This window comes from Rhinolophus sinicus, chromosome 15 (genome assembly GCF_057876585.1).
Source record: "Rhinolophus sinicus isolate RSI-liver-muscle chromosome 15, RSI-T2T, whole genome shotgun sequence".
In the NCBI taxonomy this organism is placed as follows: Eukaryota; Metazoa; Chordata; class Mammalia; order Chiroptera; family Rhinolophidae; genus Rhinolophus; species Rhinolophus sinicus.
The window spans coordinates 90,057,369-90,079,350 of NC_142515.1; the positions used below are offsets into that span (position 1 = coordinate 90,057,369).

The window sequence follows — 21,982 nt, forward strand, 5'->3', positions numbered from 1 at the left end:
TATGCAAAATAATACCCTAGAATATGACAATCAGTTTTGTTGAACTTACGATGAACTTGCAACAACGAAGAGTTCTTGGCCTTCTATGATGTGTAAATATCTCAAATTTGCTACCAGTACATAAAATTTCTTGTACCATAATATGTTAAAAAATAAAGGTTAACATTCCTTTATAATACAAAAAACAAAAAAACAAAAAACCAAGTACCTAAATGTAAACAAATAAAAATTCGAATTAAAAAATTAAAATGAAAGATTTTTTTTTTTCCCCTGAAAGTTTGGGCCAAAACATGGGTGCACATTATACACAGGAGCACGTTATACACAGCAAAACATGGTAATCTTTTCAAAAGCATAAATTGTACTGTGTTACTCAAGTGTCTAAATTCTCCAAGGGTTCCTCATCACTCTTAAGAGTGAACTCCAAACTCCACTTGCCTGTAGCAATCCGGCTCCTGCCTGGCTCTGTGCCCACCTCCCAAACCACCTCCTCCCCCTCATTCCCTGGGCCCCAGCCACACGGCCTGCCTTAGGTCCCGCCCTCCACCACGCATGTCCCCACCTAGGGCCTTTCCCCAGTTGCTCCCTCTGCCATTCCCCAGACCTTCCCATGGCTGGATCCTTCTCGGGAACCATATTTTGGCATTCCCAATCTAGAGCAGCACCCATGAATCTCTGTCCTGTCATCCAATTTTAATTCTTGGCCTAGCATTCATCACTATTTTACATGTTTTTGTTAATTTGTTTGTTGGCTTATCTTTCTCTGTTTTTCCTCTGTCTCGGGCTAATTGAACATAAGCTACATGAGAGCAAGAGACTCCTCTGTCTTGTTCATGGACATACCCTCAGTGTATGGCACGCAAGAGATGGTCGGTGAGTATTTAGGTATAAGTTCATACACTGTGCTTCTGCAGAGAAGGTAACTAACTAAGGTCCAGAGTTCAATGTCATAACCTCCAGACTAGAAAGCACCAACATACACATGCCGAAGTTCAGTCCACTCATCGTTTTTGTCGGCCAGGCGAAGATTACCTTCCCATCTTCTAATGCCAGTCTACAGTCACCCCTGATCACCGTTCCCAGGGTTTCCCCCAGAGATAAGGGAGCGGAGGGCAGCAGTTGTTGCTCTGAGGGAAGGGCCATATCTCCACTCACCATTTTCCCACTCACCATTTTCCCACTCAGCCTTCTCCGACCGGCCTCCCTTCCTTCCCTATTCACACGCAGAGGAGGCCACAGACAAACACTGGTAACCACCCTCACACACACACACACACACACATCACCTCACACATACACACGTCACCCCACATACATACACCCACACACACCACCCACACACATACCCACACATACACTACACCCACCACACACACACACACACACACACACACACCACCCCACACATACACACATCACCCCACATTCACACAACACACGTACTATGCACACTTTACATCCCCCACCTACACACTACATACATGCGCACACATTCTGATCTCTCTCAGACACATTCCCTGCTATACCTACCCCTGGGGTTATGTTGACAGATATGGTGGGGAGGGGAATTCCCAGGGCAGATGTCCAGTAAATACGGTGAATACAGCTCATGGCTAAGCCAGGAGTAGGCTCAGAGGGCACAAAATCCTGCAGAGCTAAGAGCAGGGAGACCCAGCTCAGAACACCATACATCCCATTGCTGGCACAGCCTGTCTTATGTTCCCATGAGGAAGCAAGGAGGTGAACCCCAGGAGGTATTATTTGAAGGGCACCAGAAAATACCTTCACCCAAAAAAACTTCACCCCAACCATGACACCTGAAATACTACCATGAAAAACCCTTGTTTAGGGTTAAATTTTGTTCTCTTTCTGTTCTTTTTTTTTTTATATATAGCAATTTTTTCCTTGGACACAAAGGCAACGAAACATGACGTCAACACCCTGCTCACACCTTAATGTGAGCAAATCCTTCTAGCCAGTGTGACAGGAGCCTGACGTCCCCGGGCATTGTTGAGAGAGGGGGCAGAAATGGCACAGAAAGGGAAGGGGGAAAACAGATTTCTCCCGTTTCCCCCAGATGCCTTGGCACCATGTGATGGGAAAGCTGGTCTTCTCCCAGTTGTTCCTCGCTGCTGTTCAGCAGGAGTCGCTGGTCCCCTGGCCCCATCCACCCAGACGCCTCAATTCTCCCGGTCCCCTCTACCCCACAAGCCTCTCCTTGGCCATCTGACGAATTCTCCCTAAAAGGGGAGGGGTAAGAGGTAACAGAGCTGCAGCAAAAGCCCAATTTTCATTGATACTCAGAGTCTCTGACAGCTGTTAGAAGAAGAATGTGATTTCGAAATTTAAATGGCACACTTCTGCATTGGCTCAGGGAGACAACCTGAGGATAAGCAGTTTATCGCCGAGCCACCATGCAGTGGGGGCAGGGAGAGAGGTTGCTTGTTCCTTCAGTTCCTCCCCTGCCCTCCATCCCCACACCCACCACTACCTCCTCAAAGGGGCTGCCTCAGAATGGGGTCTCCGTGAGGCACCCACCAACGAGATGAATTGATAAAGCCCTCGCTTGCCAGTCTTCTGCAACCCAAGGGGAGAAGGGGCTCGGGGCACAAAGGCTCAGGCGCACCCTCAGTGCCCCTTAGGCATCCACCATAACTGAGTCAGATCCAATTCCTCTCCCACCCCCGCTAGAGCCGCTGAGGCAACCTTCATGGGGGACTGAAGCCCTCCACCACCAAGGGCAGCTTGGTCCCTCCCCAGGGACCTGGGACCCCTCGCCAAGCAGTAACCCTGAGTTCAGTCCTGGAAAAGTCCTGGGCAGGAGTCAGGGAGGAAACCCCGGAGAGACCAATCTCCCATCTGCCAGAAGGGTCTCTATTCAGTGTCCCCTGAGCCCACCGGGCTCAGAAGATGAGTGGTTCCTTCAACACTCTGAGCTTGGCCAGGCCTCCGAGCCATGACGCTGCCAGGGCCATCATTCCCAGATCCCACTCTCTCCTCTTCCAAGACTTCGCGGATTTCCCCAGACACTGCCAGCTGCAGCCTCCCTGGATTCCTGGGGCAGCACTCTGTCTACACCACCACCAATAAACCGCTTAATGGGTGTCTAAGGGGGTGCCTGTTAGCCCACTGGACAGTGAGGACATGGGTCTGATTCACTTCAAAGCCGCGTCTATGTGGAAACCACTGAGCACTCAATGTTTACTGAGCAAACCGTGCTCCTCCAGACACAGCCCCAGCCCCAGCCCCACCTCTGCCAGAGGCACTTCTGAGCACCCAGCCATGATCTGCCTCTCTCAGCTTCAGGGACTGCTATGCATGACACACACGGGACACCTGCTAGTTACCTTTCCTTGTGCAGGCCTAACACCCTCCAGCCGGTGACAGTGCCACCTGTGGCCACCATCCCACTGCTCCGTGCTCCGGCACCGTGTTAGGGAGCTGTGCACACGTCATCGCCAATCCTTACAGGGTAGGTCGAACTGTTCCTTTTTTTTCAATTGGGCAATACTGGGGAACAGTGTGTTTCTCCAGGGCCCATCAGCTCCAAGCTGTTGTCCTTCAACCTAGTTGTGGAGGGCGCAGCTCAGCATCAAGTCCAGTCGCCATTTTCAATCTTAGTTGCAGGGGATTGAACCAGCAACCTTGTTGTTAAGAGCCCGCACTCTAAGCAACTGAGCCATCCGGCTGCCCTTCCGGCAACTCAGTGGCAGCTCGTTGTCTTCAATCTAGTTGTGGAGGGCACGGTTCACTGGCTCATGTGGGAATCAAACTGGCAACCCTGTTGTTCAGAGCTCGCACTCTAACCACTGAGCCATCTGGCCGCCCTGAACTGTTCCATTTTATAGATGGTAAAAATGAGGTTCAGAGGGGTCAAGTGACCTACCTGTGGTCACCCAGCTGGTGGGTCAAGGCCAGGATTCAAAACTGGGACCAGCAGGCCTCAGAATCCACGTTCCACCCACTATTCCAGGACCTTCCCTGGAGCTGTGTTAGGAGCACAGCACTGACACAGAGACCAACACCCACAGTCCTACGTGAGCCCCAACACATGACAGTGAGCACCATGCTAAAGGACAACGTGCTATGGCACCAGGGGGCAGAGTGGTGTTCACCTCTCCGGGGCCCTCTGCAGGGCTTCTTGACAGGGGTAGGGTTCCCTCCTCTCCTGAGCCCCCCAAAAGGGGACCACCTGAGCCTCCAACAAGAACATGTCCTGGCTCCATCCAAGCAAGATGGCCCACCCAGAGGCGTCCTTGCCAACTGAGGTGGACACCACCATCTCTTCTTCTTTCTACCCACAAAAGGCCCCAAGCCCAGCTTCTCGCCAGCCTCCGTGTGTCGCTACCCAGTCATAGTGGAGCAACCAAGGCCATAGCAGCTCAGCAGGAACCCTGGGGCCCCCTGTCCCCTGAAAACCACCCAGTCACCTCCCACTCTAGCCCCCACCCAGCACGCTCAGGGGTTGGAGGCAGCCTCGCATCACCATAGGCATGTGTTGCCTAAATGCCGGGTTCCAGGCTGGCCCTGCCACGGCCTGCCATTCGACCTTGAGAAATTATTCCACAAGAAGTTTTAGTAGCTACATGTTTTAGTGCAATGTACCAGGTACCGGGTCAGGCACTTCTCTGCTGTATCTCACTCAGTCCTTCCAAAACCCTGGGAGGTAGGGGTTTCTATCGGCCCCATGTTATACCAGAGGAAACGGGCTTAGAGGTGAGGCACCCACTGGGCAGGAGTGGAACCAGGATTCAAACCTTGGTCTCTGTCTGTACCTTCTCTCTGGGCCTCAGTTTCCTTTCCTATCAGGTAATGATCTCAAAGTTCCCTTCCAGCTGCAGAAAAGACATGTTTGCGTAAATATGTTTCCTACCCGGGCATCTGGCAACGCTTGCACTGGATGCCAGAGGCCCTGAGGCCCTGGCCTCTCACCAAGACTGCCAAGGCAGCGCCTGCTGACAGCCCAGCCGAGGCCATCTGCCTGTCACTTCTCCCTTCAGCGTGGCCTGTGGTTATAAGGAAAACCGCTGCCTGGACTACCAAGGCCTTTCATCCTTACTTTGATGGCCTCCCTCCAGGTGGATGGGGCATTTCTGCTTCCCTCACTCTCCACATCATCCCTTCACAACGTCTCTCTGCCTGGAGGATCTTTCTTTTGCCCTAAGAAGGCTTTCTCTCTTCTCTCCACCTTAGTCCATCCTCTCCTGCCTCCCCAGATAGGACCAGCTGGGAATCAGTATTCACACGACACCTGGAGATGGAAGAACGCTCACCTTTAGCTCCTCCTCCCCTGCACCCCCTGTAGAAGGTACGCTGCCACGACTGAATGCCCTCGGTAGACAGAGGATGACTCACTGTCGCTCAGCCTATATCCACTCTCATTGAAGTTTCCTTATCAACCCTACGGGCAGGTATCACACTCCCATTTGACAAACATGGGCACCACAGCTCCAAAAGGCCACCATGAGGCCTAAAATCACACAGCCGTAAGTGGATGAGTCAGGATTCAAACCCAGAACTGGATGGCTCAAGGCCCACACTCATCCCACGTACCAGGTGGGACTGGTGCCCTGAACACTCCATTTCGTGTTTTCAAGGGCAGTTTGAAGTGCTCCAACCAGGACAAACGTCACTTATCCATGAAGTCTCCCTTCCCATCTATACGGCTGGGGCAGGCCATTGGATGCCTCCAACATCACCGTCGCCATGGTTCAGGGCAGACCCAGACTGCTCTCCTCCTGGTCTTGGACTTGGGACTAACTGGACACCAGGAATCCCAGAACCAGTCACTGAGCCAGGGCCTGTGTCTGAACTGGGCAGAGAGGACGGGAGGACTTGCCCTGCCCCCATGGTATCCGGCGTCAGAGTGTTGGGGGAATCCTGGCAGCTTTCTTTGTCAACAGAATCCCAGTAGGACTTTCCAAGAACCCCAGCAGAAAGAGAAGGCCAGAGATAGAGAAGAACACACATTCCTAGGGGCCCTGCACCAGGGCTCCCAATTCTCAGACAGTAGATGGTAAAGAGAAAGTAGCAACTGAGCCCCCCAGAGACAACAGTCTCTGGGGCCCCAATTGGGGGCAGTGTGGCCTAGAGGAGGGCCACCAAGACTCCTGGAGATACCCCCCCACCCCACCGTTGTTCCACACAGAGGTGGTGGTGGGGCAGCATACAGCCAAATATGGGGGTGTGGAAATGAGAACGTCTCCACACCACCCTACAGGGCAGCAGCCTTGTATGCACCCAAGGCTTGGGTGCAGGCCAGGCCTTCCCAGCCAGCAAACTACAGGCAGTAATACACGTGCCCAATACTGACCCCTTGGCCCACAGGGCAGCCAAGCAGGGGCCTGAGACCACATGAGCTCCGAGCTGCTCTGCTCACCCTAGTGTACTAAAGAACACTGATGCTGTCTGGGCAGCCTGGCGGGAAAAGGTTGAGGAATCCTGCTCTACACCCATGTCTTCCTTCTTCAGAAAGGAAATGTAAAGTCTGGAGCAGGTAGTGACCTGCCTAAGCCCCTCGGCTGATTTGTGGCAGAGAAGGCACTGGAACCCGGGCCTCCCAGCTCCCCATGCAGCCTTCTCTCTGCTGAGCCCACCACGGCCCGCTTGGTTTCTTGGTAGCAATCCCCACCCAGCTACGCACCCAAGTTTCCCCAGACAGAGCCGCCCACACATCAATTCTAGGGCGTGTTACCAGGAGCAAGGAGGAATCCGTCACAGACCCCAAAGCCTTGCCCTCACTGTGGGGAGCGGTCTCCAGACACAGGGACCCAGGGTTGTGTGCGCCCAGTTATATCTGGGCCGCAGGTAAAGGAAGTTGATTCCATGAGCGGCAGACACAGTAATTTCCTCATTTGTCTTGTCAACATTCCGTAAAGATTTTCTGCTAAGAAGATACTTAATGTGAGTCTGGGAAGCAGCACGGGCCTGGCTAAGATGAGGACCTCTGACCTGCAACCTTCAGGGAGCAAGTTAAAGGTATTTCTTCACTGGAGGGAAACCCAATGGCTCCCGCCTAGGCAGCTGTACTCAACTGGTACCTGAGCTACTGGGAGGGTGGGAAATGGGTACATCGGAGCCAGGAAGTCACCCCCACCATCGCATCCACAGGTCCACCATAACTTCCACCTGCATCTGTGCCCCTGAGCACTGTCTCAAAGCAGGGGTCCAAGGCGAGTTTCTATCCAAAAATAACATCTCTGCTATTATCCCACCGAGGGCCTATGACAGTGAGAGCCCAGGCCAGGGGGCCCAACACACAAAGCACCTTTGAAGTCTCCATTCCATTCACCACCGCCACCAAGGCCCAAGGGCATGTCCAAATGGTCCCCCTTTAACCAGTGACTCCTTTCTCCTGGGGGTCCAGGATTTCTCCCACCAGGTATACGTGTGTCATCTCATCTCAATCCATTCGACATGCATTCTCAACAGGAGAGGAGGGTGTCACCCCCAAGGGAACAAAATTGGATTCAGCACAAAGTAGATATGACAATGGTTTGTGGCCCTCCAAAACTGAATCTTGCGGAGAAAATTTCATTCTTTGGCATTTGCTAGGGGCTGAATTGTGCGTCGCAAAGAGTTGTTATTTGTATGTGACAGTATTTGGAGAGAGGGCTTTTGGGAGGTAAATTTAAATGAGGTCGTAAGGGTGGGGCCCTGATCCAATAGGGCTGTAGCCTCATAAGAAGAGGAACAGACCGCTTTCTCTGTCTCTCTCTCCCCCCCTTCTCCTCCCCACCTCCACCAGGTCTCCTGTCCCACTCAGCCCTATGTGGACACAGTGAGAAGTGGAGAGAGACTTCTCACTCTACAAGTCAGTGACAGCTCTCACCAGAAACCGAACACTACTGGACCTTGATCCTGAACTTCCAGCCTCCAAAATGTGAGATAATAAATTAATGTTGTTTAAGCCACTCAGTCTCTGATATTTTATTATGGCAGCCCAAGCCAACTAAGACAGACTTTCTCTCGTTAGAGAAAATTAAGTTTTCTCCTTAGGGGGATAATGGCGGGGGGGGGGGGAGGCTGGGCAACATTGTCTTAAAGAATTCTTCGTTTGAAAGGGCTTGGGTTTCACTGGAGAATCTTCTGTGTCACCTTTTAGAGTACCACTTCTCACCTGGCAGTGATTGTGCCCCCAGGCAATGTCTGGAGACATTTTGGGTCATCACAACTTGGGGAGGGGGAGCTACTGGCACCCGTGGGCAGAGGCCAGGGTTGCTGCCAAACATCCTATAAGGCACAGGATGGATGGTTCCTCCCACAGAAATTAGCCAGCTCACACTGTCAATAGTGGTGCTGTGGAGAAACCCTGGTTACAGCAAAAGGAACTTCAGAAGGCCTCAAATACTGCCCCAAACCATCTGGAAACACAGGGACCCCAGGGAAGAAGCCCACCCCGCCACCTTTGGGCACCAGCGATTACTCCAGGAAGAGCCCACCCTCAGCCCCCAAAGAGCCCTCCTAAAGACCAGAAGCCCCTCTCAGTGCCCGAGCAGGCGCTGGCTGCCCACTGGTCCCCCAAATGACAGAGGGCACAAGACCAAGAAGAAGAATCAAAAATACTCATTGGGCTCCCACAAGTGGACCATGGGTGGCAAGCAAAACTGGAGCTCAACCTGAGCCTTCTCACTCCATGGGCAGGCAGGATGGGGGTGGCCGGGGATCAGAGCTCTCCCTCAGGTGACCCCTCAGTGGGTGCAAGGAGTGAGGGCATGGGGACCTCAGGAGCATGAGGAACCCAGAGCACAACGAACAGCAGTGACACTAATGCCAACAAACCCAGATAACGCTTCCTGAATGCTCACCCAGCAGCATGCGGACCCCTTTACCACCACTCGCTCATTCAGAGCTCACGACAATCCACAAGGTAGGTACTCGCGCCACTGCACAGCTGAGGAAACTGAGGCCCAAAGAGCTTGCGCAACTCAAGCAAAGTAAAAGAGCCCCAAAGTGGAAGAGCTGGGGAACTGGAAAGAAGGACTCAGTAAGGCAAACACAGGTGACAGAATAGGAGAGTGACATCCAGTTTCAGATTCAAGACCGGCTGCGTGGCCGGCTAACGCTAGCAATTCCCATAAACGCTTTACTCCACAGACAGCTTTGGGGTGAGTGTTATGTCTCCTTGTTTACAGATGAGGATATGAGGCTCAGAAACGTAAAGGGGCTTGCAGGATGCCTGAGCCAAGCCCAGGGCTCTATCTGCCATGCCGAGGAGAAGCAGTGAGGCCCCAGCACAAACCCACTTACCTGAGAAGATTGAAGCAAGCCTGAAGATGTCCGAGAGGCGTGAGGTCACCGGCTCGTAGGGCGAGGCCTCGTAAAACTCCTCACCTGGAAGAGAGAACAGCGTCACGCACAAGTGCCCCCTTCCCAAAGTGAATGGGCAAGTTATGAATGAAATGTTAGACATGTCACATGGGCGAGTTATTTCCTCCAGCTAGAATAGCAGAAAGTCCCCCGAAGCAGGTCAGACTGCCTAATCCACTCTCTCCTGACCTCCCAGCATGACTAGCCCTCTTCTAAGGACTTCCAAATGCTTCTGGAAAGAAGGCATGCGGGAGGTAGAACCATGATAGTCTGTGGAAGGCCAGGTCCGATCCGTCAATACAACACTCTCATTTCACCAGAGAAGGCGCAAAGGTGGCCCAGAGAGGTGAAGCAATCAGCCTGAGATCGCAGAGCGACTCATGGCAGCCCTGGAGCTAGACTCTGGTCTCCTTGCCCTCACACTGGCTTTCTCTCCCATCACACCAGGCTGGCTCTGCTCAGGCCACTTGAGAGCACAGAATGTCCTCTTTGCTTCCCATCATGACACCAGAATCACACAGGGCTAAAGGTCATCTGAGCAGAAGCCTAGTGCCAGGCCCCTGGCAACCTGACCCCCTCCTGCACTCCCTACCTGTCTTCACCACCACCTGCTGGCTCCTCAGACTTCTCCTGGGGGCTTTGAGTGTGTCCGAGGCTTGGCGACAGGAAAAGCAAGGGAGCGACAGGAGATAAATGACACAGGGCTGCCCTAGAGACCCGCCACCACCTCACTGGACTCCCGCCCACTCAGCTAACACCTCACAGGAAAGGAACTATCCTCTTGAGACATTACTGTGAGAAGAAATCAATGAAGAATCACTCAGGCTGTGCATGTGTGTGGAGGGGCAGGGGAGACATGGAAGACCCACCTCACGCACCGATCTCCCACCCACCCAGGGCCCGGGGCCACGGCAGGCAGCCCCTGCCTAGGGGAGCCCATGTGGGCAGACTCCACAGGGATCACCTGCAGGAAAGTGCCAGCCATCCAGAAGCAGGCCTGGGAATCCGCCTGGGGGGCGGGGGGGGGGGGGCGGCTCAGTCAGCCAGGCCCTTGAGGTCACCCAGAGGCCAGGACTGGAGGCCTTACCAACCTTCAGCAGTGCACAGAGCAAGGCAGCTGTCAGCTATATTGACAGACCCCCCGAAAAGGGCATAGACCCCCAGATAACACGGGAAGTACATTTCCCCTGGAGAAATGGCCCACCCTTCACTTGCCCTCATAGCAGTACAGCACCTCACGCCCTACAACACCCAATACACAGCCTGAGGCACAGTGGGTGCCAAACTAGTATTTGACGATCGACCTGATTCAAACGTCCCTCATTCCATCAGACCCGTCTCCAACCTTCCCCATGGGGCCTGTATGATCTCTACCCACCAGCCCTGGAGAAACTCCCTGTGGTGGGGTCACCAGCCAGCGCTAGTCATTGGGGCCAAATAACATAAGTGCTTAGGAAGCACTTTTATAATAAAAATGATGTTACACTGTGTTTTCCACGTGCCAGCCCTATTGAAAGTGTTTTAGATGTACTAACTCATTCAATCCTCCTAATTTCTCTATGAGGTAGGGATCATTAGTCTCCCTATTTTACCAATAAGGAACTGGGGCACAGAGACACTAAATAACTTGCCCAAAGTCACACAGCTGTAAAGTGACAGAGCCAGGCTTCAGACCCAGGCAGTTGGCTACCGAGTCTAAGCACTTAATCACTATGAACGCTGTCTCCAAACATGAAGTGTTATTGAAACCACACTGTTCTTAAACAAGTACTGCTGTGGTTTAACTCTTCACAGGACTGGTCTTCCCCCAGCTGGACTGCTGGCCCCGCGCAGGGCCTGTCCTTCTCTATTGCATCTGGTACAGGTCTGCACCTAGGTACAGATCAGCCAGTATGATTGGCTAGGGGATCTCTGGGGGAAAACAGCCTCTCACAGCACTGGCTGGAAGGGGCCCATCCTATTTAAGTCAACAGAATCCACCAGTGGGAAATCTGAGGCCTGGCCACTCGGGCATCCCCGGCAGCCAGACTGAAACCAAAACAGGACATCAGGCTCCTGGGCCATGAGCTGGGAGAGGACATGTGGGAGGCATTGGCTTTTCACATCTGAAGGACCAGAGTGACCCGGAACTTCAGCGCCACCTTTGGAGAAGGCAACAAGGTAGTCTCGAGTTCCCCATGCAGCCAACAGCAACAGCCCCACCTTGTAAATACCGGTGGTGATGGTGGTGGTGAGGATGAAAAGGGAAGACAGGCCCAAGGCCACAGGCTCTCCCCCAGGTCAGGGTAAAGGGGCCAGATGAAAAGTCAGCTTGCCATGCACTTGCTTGCTGTGTGCCCTGGGATACCACCTCACCTTCCTGCATATCAGCTTCCCCATCAAAATGGGAGTGGGACCAAATAACTCCAGCTTCTTTGCAGTTGGGACCACGTAGGAGCTCGGTAGAGGCCACATTGCTGCCCGCATGAGCTCTTTCCAATGGCCACAGCCTCAGCCTCAGGCAGAGGGAGATGTGTGGGGCCAAGTCTCCAGGGGACTTTCACCCACCGGCAGGGGCCAAGGAGAAGCCAAGAATCAAAGCCCAGACCCACATAGGTCTCCCCCGATTCCCCCTATCCCACCCAGGCCCAAGCCACATTATTCGGTTTATTAAGGAATAGGGAGGAAGTGCTCGGTGGACCATTTCCCCCGTGCCATAAATAACTACGTCTCAGATAGATCCTGTCACTCACAGGAACAGTACCTACTATTAAAAGGCCTCTTGGCTTCCCCTGGTCAGCCCTGGGCAGAAACTACCTCTGGCCCCCAAGACTCAGGGAGGGGGCAGGGTTCTGAGGAATGAGAAAAACTGGGGGTCTGCTTTTCTAGAATGGGTCCAGGGAAAGGGCCTCCCAACCTGTGTGAGGGCTGGTACAGGGACCATACCATGGCTTCTTCATGCTGTTATCTTCTGAAGCACACAATAGGTGCTTAACAGATGTTTGTTGAGTCACTGACCCAACAAACCATCTCAGGATTTAGAACCGAGCCAACTCCAGCCAGGCATTTCTGGGTCAAAGGGGCCTTCAAGACCACAGGGCAATCCACAGCATAAATGTATATTATGCTTGCTATTATCCAAGCGCCTCATTACCCGCGTATAATCAGAAGGTCCTCTGCGCTCTGATGCGGTGATGTCAGAGGGCGCCCATCAGACGGCAAGGTCCTTAGGTGGCCCACCCAGCCCTCCTGGCTGGCAGTTCTTCTGTTCCCTCCCCTCTGCATTCCGCAGCACATAGGACACCCACCCCAACTTATTGCCCAATCTCCCTTGGGTTGAAACAGAAGACTGCAGGAAAGAAAACAAGAAACTAGACAGCCCAGCTCCCTGAATTAGGGACCTTAATTTTCTGTGCAATACAGAGTCAGCCTGGGGCGCAGACAGCTCCACACATGGAGAACAAAGTGTGTGGGCCCCTCTCTTGACTCATTTCCAGTTCTAGGACTTGAAGTTGCCAGAAATGGGAAGAGTGACCACCTGATTCATAAGGAATCACTGTTATGAATGGTGCTGATACTATTAATAATTATATGCACGGCTTATTTCCATATTCAGGGCATAGTTGAACTATCTTGGCCACTGGTCAGGAACCCCTCGCTATCTGCCCTCCACACCTGGTCCATTTCCACCTTCCTTCCAGCACCTGGAGGCGGGGTTGCTCCTCTGACCTAAGGCTAACCCCCTCACTGAACCCACCTCGTCCCTTCTCCTAGGCACTATCCACAGAGCACCCCTCTTTCCTTCACCTCAGTAACTCAATCACCACTGTAGTGCCTTAGAATTTCAACTGCTCAACCTTCTCATATCTTTAAAAAAAAACACAGTCATCCTTTGTTCTCTCCTCTTCACACATAAAATTCTACAAGTTGCTGTCCACATTCATCATCCCCAGCTCCCCAATTACCTCCCATTCACTCCCTAGCCAGGCTTCTGCTCCCAGCCACCTAAGAAGCTCACGCCCAAGGCATCAGGGACACTTTTCCACCTTCTCTCCTGCTGAACCTCAAGTACTGGAGGCTGATCCACACCTTCCTTCTGAGTGAGCTCCTCCCTGGTTTCCTGCTGTCCCCCCACCTCTCTCTGAGCCTCCTCAGTCACCCTTGCAGGCCCCCCCTTCCTCCCCTACCCATCTGTAAATGTTGGGGGTCCTGGGGGCTCCGTCCCTACCATCCTCCCAGGGTGATTGCACCCATTCCCTTGGCCCTGGTTCCTACCTACAAGCTGATGGCAACTTCTAAATCTCTGTCACCTGAGCTCCAGCCCTGCATCCCCAGCTGTCTGCAGGGCATGGCCAAAGAGAGGCACATGACCACAAATAAACTCATCATCTCCCTGCCCTCCCCCTGCTCAAAAGCTTTGCTGCTCTTATGGCTGGCCCCACCCCCCACCCAGTCTCCCAAGACAGAAACAGGGTCCCTCCATGACTCTTCACTCCCTTCACCAAGATCTGTGGGTTCCACCTCCTGTCTAGCTCTTGGACCCTCCTCCTTTCCGGACCCATCCTTGTTCAGCCGCCATGATTCCTGGCCTGTGTCACACAGCACCTCAGGTCTCTCCGGTCTGCTCTCTTCATGGAACGACACAGGCATCGTCCTGTAGCAGAGCTCAAGGATGATCTCACTTACAACCATCCAGGGTGGCCTGCTGTCCACCAGATCCCATGCACCCCACCTCTCCTCACCCCACCCCACGTCCTCCCTCCACGTACTGAGTCACCTGCAGGTGTGTAAGCGAGTTCAGCTCTCTCCCATGCAGGCCTTTACCCAGCCCTCCCTGCACCTCCCACACTCCCTGCACCTCCCTTCACCACGTAACTGCACCACACTCTTTAGGCTCAGCTGGGAGGCTGCCTCTTCCAGGAAGGCTCTCTGGGTTCTGTTACAAGGGATTAGATGCCCTTCAGTGCTACCACAGCCTCCAGTGCTTCCGACAGCACTCTCACCACCAAAAAACAGAACGCCCCTCACTTATCTGCACCCCCAGACTATGAACTCCATCAAGGCAGAGGCAGCCCCAGCTTGTTCACGACTGTTCCCACAATGCCTAGCAGACAGTAAACTCTCAAACAGTTGTTGAATTAATAAATGAACGTCTGACCCAGGTGGCCAACCCTCCTACAGAATATGCAAATCCTCTACACTCCAGTCTGCAGGAGAAGTCAACGGGGGAATTGGTCTTGTGGGGGGAGTGATACAGGTTCCGCTTTGGGACTTGGGGACAGGATTGCCGAATGATATGGACGTGCTGCCCTCACACTGCTCCAAGCTCTGTAAAAGGTGCTTAGGCCCAGTCCCGGGATTAGGAAGCGACCTGAAGAGCAGGCCTCCTGAGAGCAGGAAGAGCGGGAAGGGGCCAGGCCTCACTTCGGTGGGTAAGCAATGGGAGTGGCAGTGACTGGCGGGCTGGCCGTTCAGCTCTGCAGGTCTACCCTTCTCTCGCTTCTGTTCTCACTTCTCCATCTTCCTGGGACTCTTACTCACCTCCTGTGACCACCTCATATAGTCGTAGGTCCTTCTGTCCCCGGCTTACTTCCTCTCCCCACAACCCCTGCTCCTGGCTTCTTTCTCCAGCAGTGTTCACCTGACCCTCCCTCTTCCTCAGCTGCCCTCCTAGGTTGGGTAACTACTTCCTGGGGATCTAGTTTCCCCCCAGCAGAGAGGACTAGAAAGCTGGCCAGTTCACTCCATCACCTAGCCCTTCCTCTGAACCGCAGCGCTCCCCACCCCCACCACACACACACACACACACACACACACACACACACACACACACACACATCTGGCCACCTCCCCCACCCAGCCAGGCTTACCCTCTGTCAGCCCCAGGTGGATGCTCCAGTAGATCTGCAGGCACTGCAGCTCCTTCTTCATACCCCGCTTGCAGCGGCAGTCGTACAGCGGGCTCTCCTGCAGGACCTCCAGGGCCGCCTGGCACTCCTTGTTGGCCAGCATGGTGTTGCGGTCCCGGCCCGCCAGGCACTGCCGCAGCGTGCGGTAGCGGGAGCTGCAGTTAGATTCGGCGGCACACAGCTCATTGGCCCGGACACAATCCACTGGGGGGCGCCAGCCGTGCAGCTCGGGGCCCTGCAGGGAGGAAGGGCTGGCCAAAGAGCGGAGGGTCTCCTCTGGGTGGTGGGGAGGGAAGACAAGCATGAGTGAGGACCGCCACAGTCTCCCACCCAAGATGCAGGGCTGGGGGTCAGGCCCTTCTGGAACCTCACACCCATTTACTCCAAAGCACATCAAGGCCCACTCAGTGCCACCTCTCCCAACAGAGCAGGTCTCAGGAAGGGCTGCTGGTCCCAAGGCACCAACTTCCCTCCTCAAAACCCAAGGAGAACTCAAGCTGCCATTCTTTCCAGACTATCAGATGTACTTCCTCTATCAGATGCACTTCCGGCTGCAACCACACACCCCTCAGCATGTGCCCTGGACCTGGAAGCAAAGCACTGTGAAGCCAGAAGCCCCTCGGGCAAGACCACAGACAGTCCAAGATGCCAGGAAGCCAGAGAAGACAGTGACAACCTCAGCAGAGAACTTCAGGGTGCAGGGCCTGCTGGCGTGTGCAGAGGCGGGAGCCCATTCATAGCCCCTATGCCTCCTGTCAACTTCAGTTCCAGCCAGAGGTCCACCAAAGCACTGGTTAAACTGTGAAAGAGGCAGACAGTAATTAACTGTCATAGCCTTTAGGACCTTAGACACCACAGAGTCCGGCCCGATTTTACCCTGAGGAAATTGAGGCCCAAAGCAGGGAGATGACAATTCAAGTCACACACAGGCTGCAAAGGCTCCTTGAACCCCTAGCCTATTTATTCTGAGTTCCTAGACTTTAAGAGAAGACCCAGAGACCAGCCTGACCCCATGTCTGAGGTGTACCACAGTCCCACCCAGCCCCACCACACCTCCCAGTCTAACTTTGCAGCAGCCACCGCCTGAAACCGTGCCTTCCACAGACAATCTCCACCCCAGCCCCCACCAAAGAAAATCCAGCAGGTACGCCTGAGAGCAACTTCATTTTATTTTCGTTTCTCTCTCTCCACCTTTTTCCTGTTTCTCTATCTCACTTTTCTCTTTCTCACCTCCTCCTAAGAGGTCTATTTCTCTATCACCATTTCTCTTTGAATAATCTTGTTCTCTGTCTCTCCCTATCCGTCTCTCAATCGCTCTCTCTCCAGTCACCTCCTATTTATTTTTCTCTTTCTTTCCTCACTTCCCGCCCTCCCCTGAAACCCTCTTGCCCTCTGTCTCTCCCTTTTGTCTTCTCCCCAAAAGGCAAATATGAAGGCAATTACAAAAGGGAAAGAGCATCGCTCCTCAGCTGGTCTCATACATGAAACCTGGCTTCTCCAAAAGTGAAGGTCCCCCCTTCTCATCGTTCACCCCCAGTGTCCAAACCCACAGTCCTCAGGAGGGTGGGAGATCAGGGAACAAGATTCAGAGGGGAAGGGCACGGAGAGGTCCACTTGATCTTTTCAAAATCAAGCTCCCAAAATGCTTTCCCATATCATAGACATCTTCCCGGTCTCCCTGTCCTCTCCGAGCCTCTCACTCCAGATACTGCCCTAGATAAAGGCCATACCATAGCCTATAGTCAAGACTGCCTTTTCCAAGACCCAAGGAGTGATTTGAAAAGCTTCCTCCACTCCATCCTACCCCAAAACATATTATGATCCTAGGCCAGAAGTCTCCTCCTCAGAATCCCCCCACGTCTACCCAGAAAGGCCACTTTTCACTGCCCCCTCAGCCCGCTCCGCGCTCAGGGGGGAGCTACCGCAGGGAGACAGCGACACCTAGAGGTAAAGCACTGCACTGTGAACTTGTCTCCCGAAAGAGACACGGAGGGAAAGGAATCTGGCTCCTAGGGGGAGGAGGCCTACTGAAGGGCAGAGAGTAGGCCTGGAGGAAGCCTCGGGGGCCAGCGCAATAGACATTTCCTTCCCCCACCAACCATACCTCTTTCCTCAGGACAGGAAAAGCTGAAGGCTAAGCCGAGACCAGAGAAGAAACCAGCATGGAGTGCCAGCATGGACAGTAAGACATCTGCCCAGACCCTGTCCACCACCCAAGCCGAGGCAGCAGCTTTATTTCCTGAATTCAGCAAATTCTTAGATCCCTGAGCAGAACTTGGTGCACCTGGGCCACCAGGAGCAGCGGAGCTGACCCGGCCTCATTTGCACCTGCTGCGTCCACCTAACCAGCCAGCCAGCCGGCTGGAGCCTTAAGACCAACCCAGTCTTTGGCTTTCCACTGATTTCACTCATCCCAGCATCCCAGCTGGCTTCTCACCTCCCATATTGACTGTGCCTGAGGTGCACTGAGAAAGGGGCACCCTCAGCAGGCTTGCCCATCAGGATATTAGCCCAGGGGGGTGGGACAATAACACTTACCCTGCCTACCCTACAGGTGGGGTCTAGAGCCCTAGAGACAATCCTTACAGAATCCTGGCTCCTGTGCCAAAAGCAAGGGCTTCCCCCATCCTGCCAGCTGACACATGTGACTGGGGCAGGAGATGCTGGTGCATCCTTTCACCAAACTGCCTGACTGCCACCTGTCCCAGACTCTTCCAGTTGGTGTCATGACCCCTGGAAGCATTCAAGCCCAGCCAGAGAAAGAAATCATGGCAACTCAGGGCCAAGAATTCTGAGAAAGTGAAGGTCAGAATGTATCCTGATGATGTTTCCAAGTTCTAGATTGGGAGAAAACTCAGATCCATCAAGAAAGACACCTGGAAGAGCTTCTAGAGACACTGGAGACTGAGCAACTACACAGAGCTACAGTCACCCTCCTGCAATGAGTGTCCCCAGAAGAGCTGTGATGCCAGTGGGAAGTGAGCCCTCTGACCAGACCCTCCCACCCCACCCAAGTAGCTTTCCCCATCTCATTGTGTCCCTGGGCATGTCAACACTGGAGATCAGAAGGGCTGGGCCGAAAAGGCCTCTGTGCCCCAGACCGCCCTCAGAACCTTGAGAGGGGCACACTAACGGCCCTGCTCCTGGGAACATGCTTCACCATGCCCCCAACCCAAGTCCAGAAAAACCTCTCCCCAAATGGAATCACCAACCAACTCCCAACTGTGCGCTTCTTGCTGGGAAAGGGGCCCTAGGGCTGGAGTTTCCTTATCACCAACCTATCCCTTCCTTCTTGGCTGGCCTAACCCAGAGCCTTTCAATGTCCTGTGGTCACTCGGTTAACCCCTCACCTAGTTTTGGAAAGGGACTTCTCAAGGACAAGGAACTGAAGGGCTCTGACCAAAAGGGCTGCTGACCCCACTCCTCTACTGCTCTCACCCCCTTCTCTCACCCCTCAGCCCCCAGGGTCGCATACACCAGGGTGAGCATCTCTGACCAGCACACGCTCTCACACACACCCCTACACATGCACCATAAGAACAGAGTGGACTCCTCAGCCCTCTCAGCTGGGAAAAGCCTGCCTGCAACATGAGGGTCTGGGCTGGAAATCACAGGGAACCATCCGGCTCGCCTCTACTGTGGGTCCTCCTAAGACACTGATGCCTGGCAGTCCTGCAGGCCTGGGGTGTGTGTGCAGCTCAGCAGCGTGCAATCTGACTGCTTTTCCAGGAAATATAATTTTATTTTCTACTTGGTCCCAGAAAGCTGGGTTTTCAAACCAGTGGGAGAAAAGGTCAGGTTTTATAGCAGCCCCTTCTGAATGAGAGTCCACTTGCAGAGGGTTGCCAGGAAGGGCTGCAGGATCTCAGTGGGCCCAGCACACCTACCCACCTTCCTCCCTCAGCCCCTCCCACCTGAGAAGCTGCCTCTGGCTTAGGACAGCAGAACAGTGGTGACCACACCCTAGAGCAAGGCTAAGCCCCCTGGGGAACTCATGCCTAGGAGAGGGGAAAGAAAACGGGGTGGACCAAGGGCCCAGGGCCCAACCAACAGTGACCGGAATCCCCTGTCCTAGTCAGGGGGCACTTATTAGTCCACCCACATCTTTCTGAGACCAGCACCCACCTCCCCAGGCCATCCCCTCTCCCCTCCTTCAGGAGGAACAACATGTACTCATGACCCAGCGAGGCAGCCTGGCTCACCACTGGCCACACAGCAGGCCAGGGTGGTAGTAATAGCACCCACACTAAAGCAAATATGTGCTCCTTTGAGACACATACACACACACACACACACACACACACACACACACACACACACCGTCACCCAGCTCCCTGGACAGCACCTGCTCCTGGAGCAGCCTTGCCTGGGACTCCCAGTCAGCACACAGCCTTGCAAACACCCTCTTCCTCAGCTCCACTCCCAGAAGGCTCCCTCTCTACCAACTTCCCAAGCAGCTGAGATCTCATAGAGCATAAAAGAGAGGACCAGGGTTGGGAATTCTGGGTGGGAAAGAGACTGCCCAGGGTCCCCAGCACCAGGCAGCCCTCCTTCCTGCCCTTGGGGTTCTTACAGAATAAGCAGTAGTTCCGATCCAGTTTTTTCATTACCGCTCCTACATCACCCAAACTTTGGCCTCCCTCCTTCTTCTTTGCACCAGCTACAGGGTCCCCCGGTCTCCAGAGGTAAGACCGGGAAAGCAGTGAACACAGCTCACAACCCTCCACACACACACACACACACACACACACACCCGCCCACCCCTGTGACTGGGCCTGGACATAGGGGAGGGTAAAAGGTAGGAGAAACTTGAAAAGTGTACCAGGGAGTAGAGACGAAGGAAGAGGTTCAGGGAGTTGGAAACGGGGTGCATTCTCCAGAGGTTGATTGCTAGGTGGGGGATGGCTGCCAGCCCTCCCCACACAGAGATGTCCAACCAGGAGCTACTGGTGAAACACCCATGCCCTCCACCACCATCCACCGGGGAGCCGGGAAAGGAGGGATTGGCAGGATTTTTCTCATTGGCAGGATTTTTCTCTCCCGACACTGAGTCTCTTCCCTCCCTCCTCTCTTCCAGATCGAGTTGGATTTATTTTTCTTAAGTTGCCCATTATTTTGAGAGAAATGAGTGCTATCATTGTGTGTGAATGACGAGTGTGTGTGTGTGTGTGTGTGCGTGTGCGCGCGCGCGCGCATGAGTGTGTGCGCGCGGGGATGGCTTGGGTGTGCTAAGTCTCCTTCCAGACCCCCTCGTGTAACCAGCCAACCCCGGCTCCTGCCCTCTGCCCGCAGCCTCGCGCACGGCCCTGCTCGGCTGGCAGCGCCCGGGCCGCCTCGCTCCCCGGCGCCCCGCTCGCCGCACGCCCATCCCCAAGTCCCCGGCTGCTCGCAGGCGCCCGTACGCGCAGCCCCGCGCGGCACCCCAGGCTCCAGCGGACCTGCTGCCCTCGTCGCCTGCAGGTACTCACCTAGAAAGAAGAAGAGGCAGAAGGCGTTTGCCAAGATCATGTTAAATAAATCCCACAGGTTTTTTGTGGTTGGTTGTTTGGTGTTTTTGTTTCTTTTTGTCTTTCTCCCTTGGGTAAAATAAAAATAACAACAGTAATAATACCCAAGCAGTGATAATCAGCCCCAAATCCAATGCGGAGATCCCAGCGAGTCCACCCGATAAATATCCTGAGTCCTGCGATGTTCGCCTCTGGCTGGAGGGGGTGGGGAGAGGAGGGCGGTGGGCGCCTCCCGAAGCCCCCTTGCCCACTAAAATCAAATGCACAGGTATATCTGTGGATGTCTGCTTCCCAGCCGACAGCGATCCCGAGGTCTGCCGTCCCTCTGCTGGTCCGGGAGGCGCGGGTCCCCGTGGGTCCGATCCCCTGTGCTCCTCTGGAGGGGCTGGAGGAGGTGGGGGGAGAGGTGATGGGACAGTGAAGGGCTGGAAGGAATCGGCGAGGGTGGGGGTCAACAAAAAAAAAAAACGCAAATAGAAAGCAATCCACCGATGGGGGAAGCGCCAGGGAACAATCCAGCGAGAGCTTGGAGGACGCGAGACTGGAGTCGCTTCTTTCTCTCCAAGACGAAGGAAAGATTCAAAAAAACCTTCTTTCGCTACCCCTTGGCCGGCTCACTTTTTTCTAATGGAATTCTGGTGCCCGAGTCTCGGCGTGCGAGTGTCTTCCTCCCTCTCCCTCCCGCTTCTCTCCGGGCTCTCGCTCTTTGCTCGCTCTCCCCAGCTCTCCCTGGCTCGCCTCTCTCCCTCCCCTCTCCCTCTCTCCCGCTCCTCCCTCCGCCCGCCCCCTTCCCCCTTCGCGGCTCCCTCGCTTCGGCTCTCGGCTCTCGCGCCCGCGCCCCTCTCCTCCGCCGGGGGCTCGGCGCTGGGGCTCCCAGGCGACTGGCGGCGCGGGGCGCGGGCGCGGCGGAGCAGCGACACTCTGCAGCGGTGGCAGCGGCAGCACGGCGGTGTCGCGGGGAACGCTGGCTGAAAGAGCTCGGCCGCCCGCTGTTCCCTGGACTGACCTGCTGCCTGGGCCGAAAACTGACGGGCTCCCCCGGCTGCCGCGCAAAACCCCCAAATCCTCCGCGCTCCTGCCACCCCACCCCCACCTCCAGCCGCGGGCTGGCTGCGCTCTCCCACCCCCACCCCACCCCTGCCCCGCCCCCTCGGCCACCGAGTTGTGGACGCCGGAGGAGGGTCAGCGGAAGCTCAAGGCCGCCGAGTCCAGGACCCCCAGTCATCCCGGGGGTTGGAGGAGGAGCAGTAGAAAAGAAAAACCCCGTTTGGCGGCTGG

General features: G+C 54.6%; 1 protein-coding gene across 2 annotated transcripts in view; it reads right to left on the bottom strand.

Moving 5' to 3' along the window:
- Positions 1 to 21,405, bottom strand: part of GFRA2 (GDNF family receptor alpha 2) — an 86,399-nt gene extending 64,994 nt beyond the window's left edge. The window contains exons 1-3 of one of the 2 annotated variants that reach the window (XM_019744670.3): positions 20,666 to 21,405; positions 15,159 to 15,473; positions 9,250 to 9,333 (exon numbers count right to left, since the gene is read on the bottom strand). In XM_019744670.3, coding sequence (XP_019600229.3) covers positions 9,250 to 9,333; positions 15,159 to 15,473; positions 20,666 to 20,705 — 439 coding nt within the window. In that variant the 5' untranslated portion in view covers positions 20,706 to 21,405. The remainder of the gene's footprint in view (positions 1 to 9,249; positions 9,334 to 15,158; positions 15,474 to 20,665) is intronic. The other variant, XM_074338274.2, reaches the window with a different exon arrangement.
- Between the last annotated feature and the right edge of the window lie 577 nt (positions 21,406 to 21,982).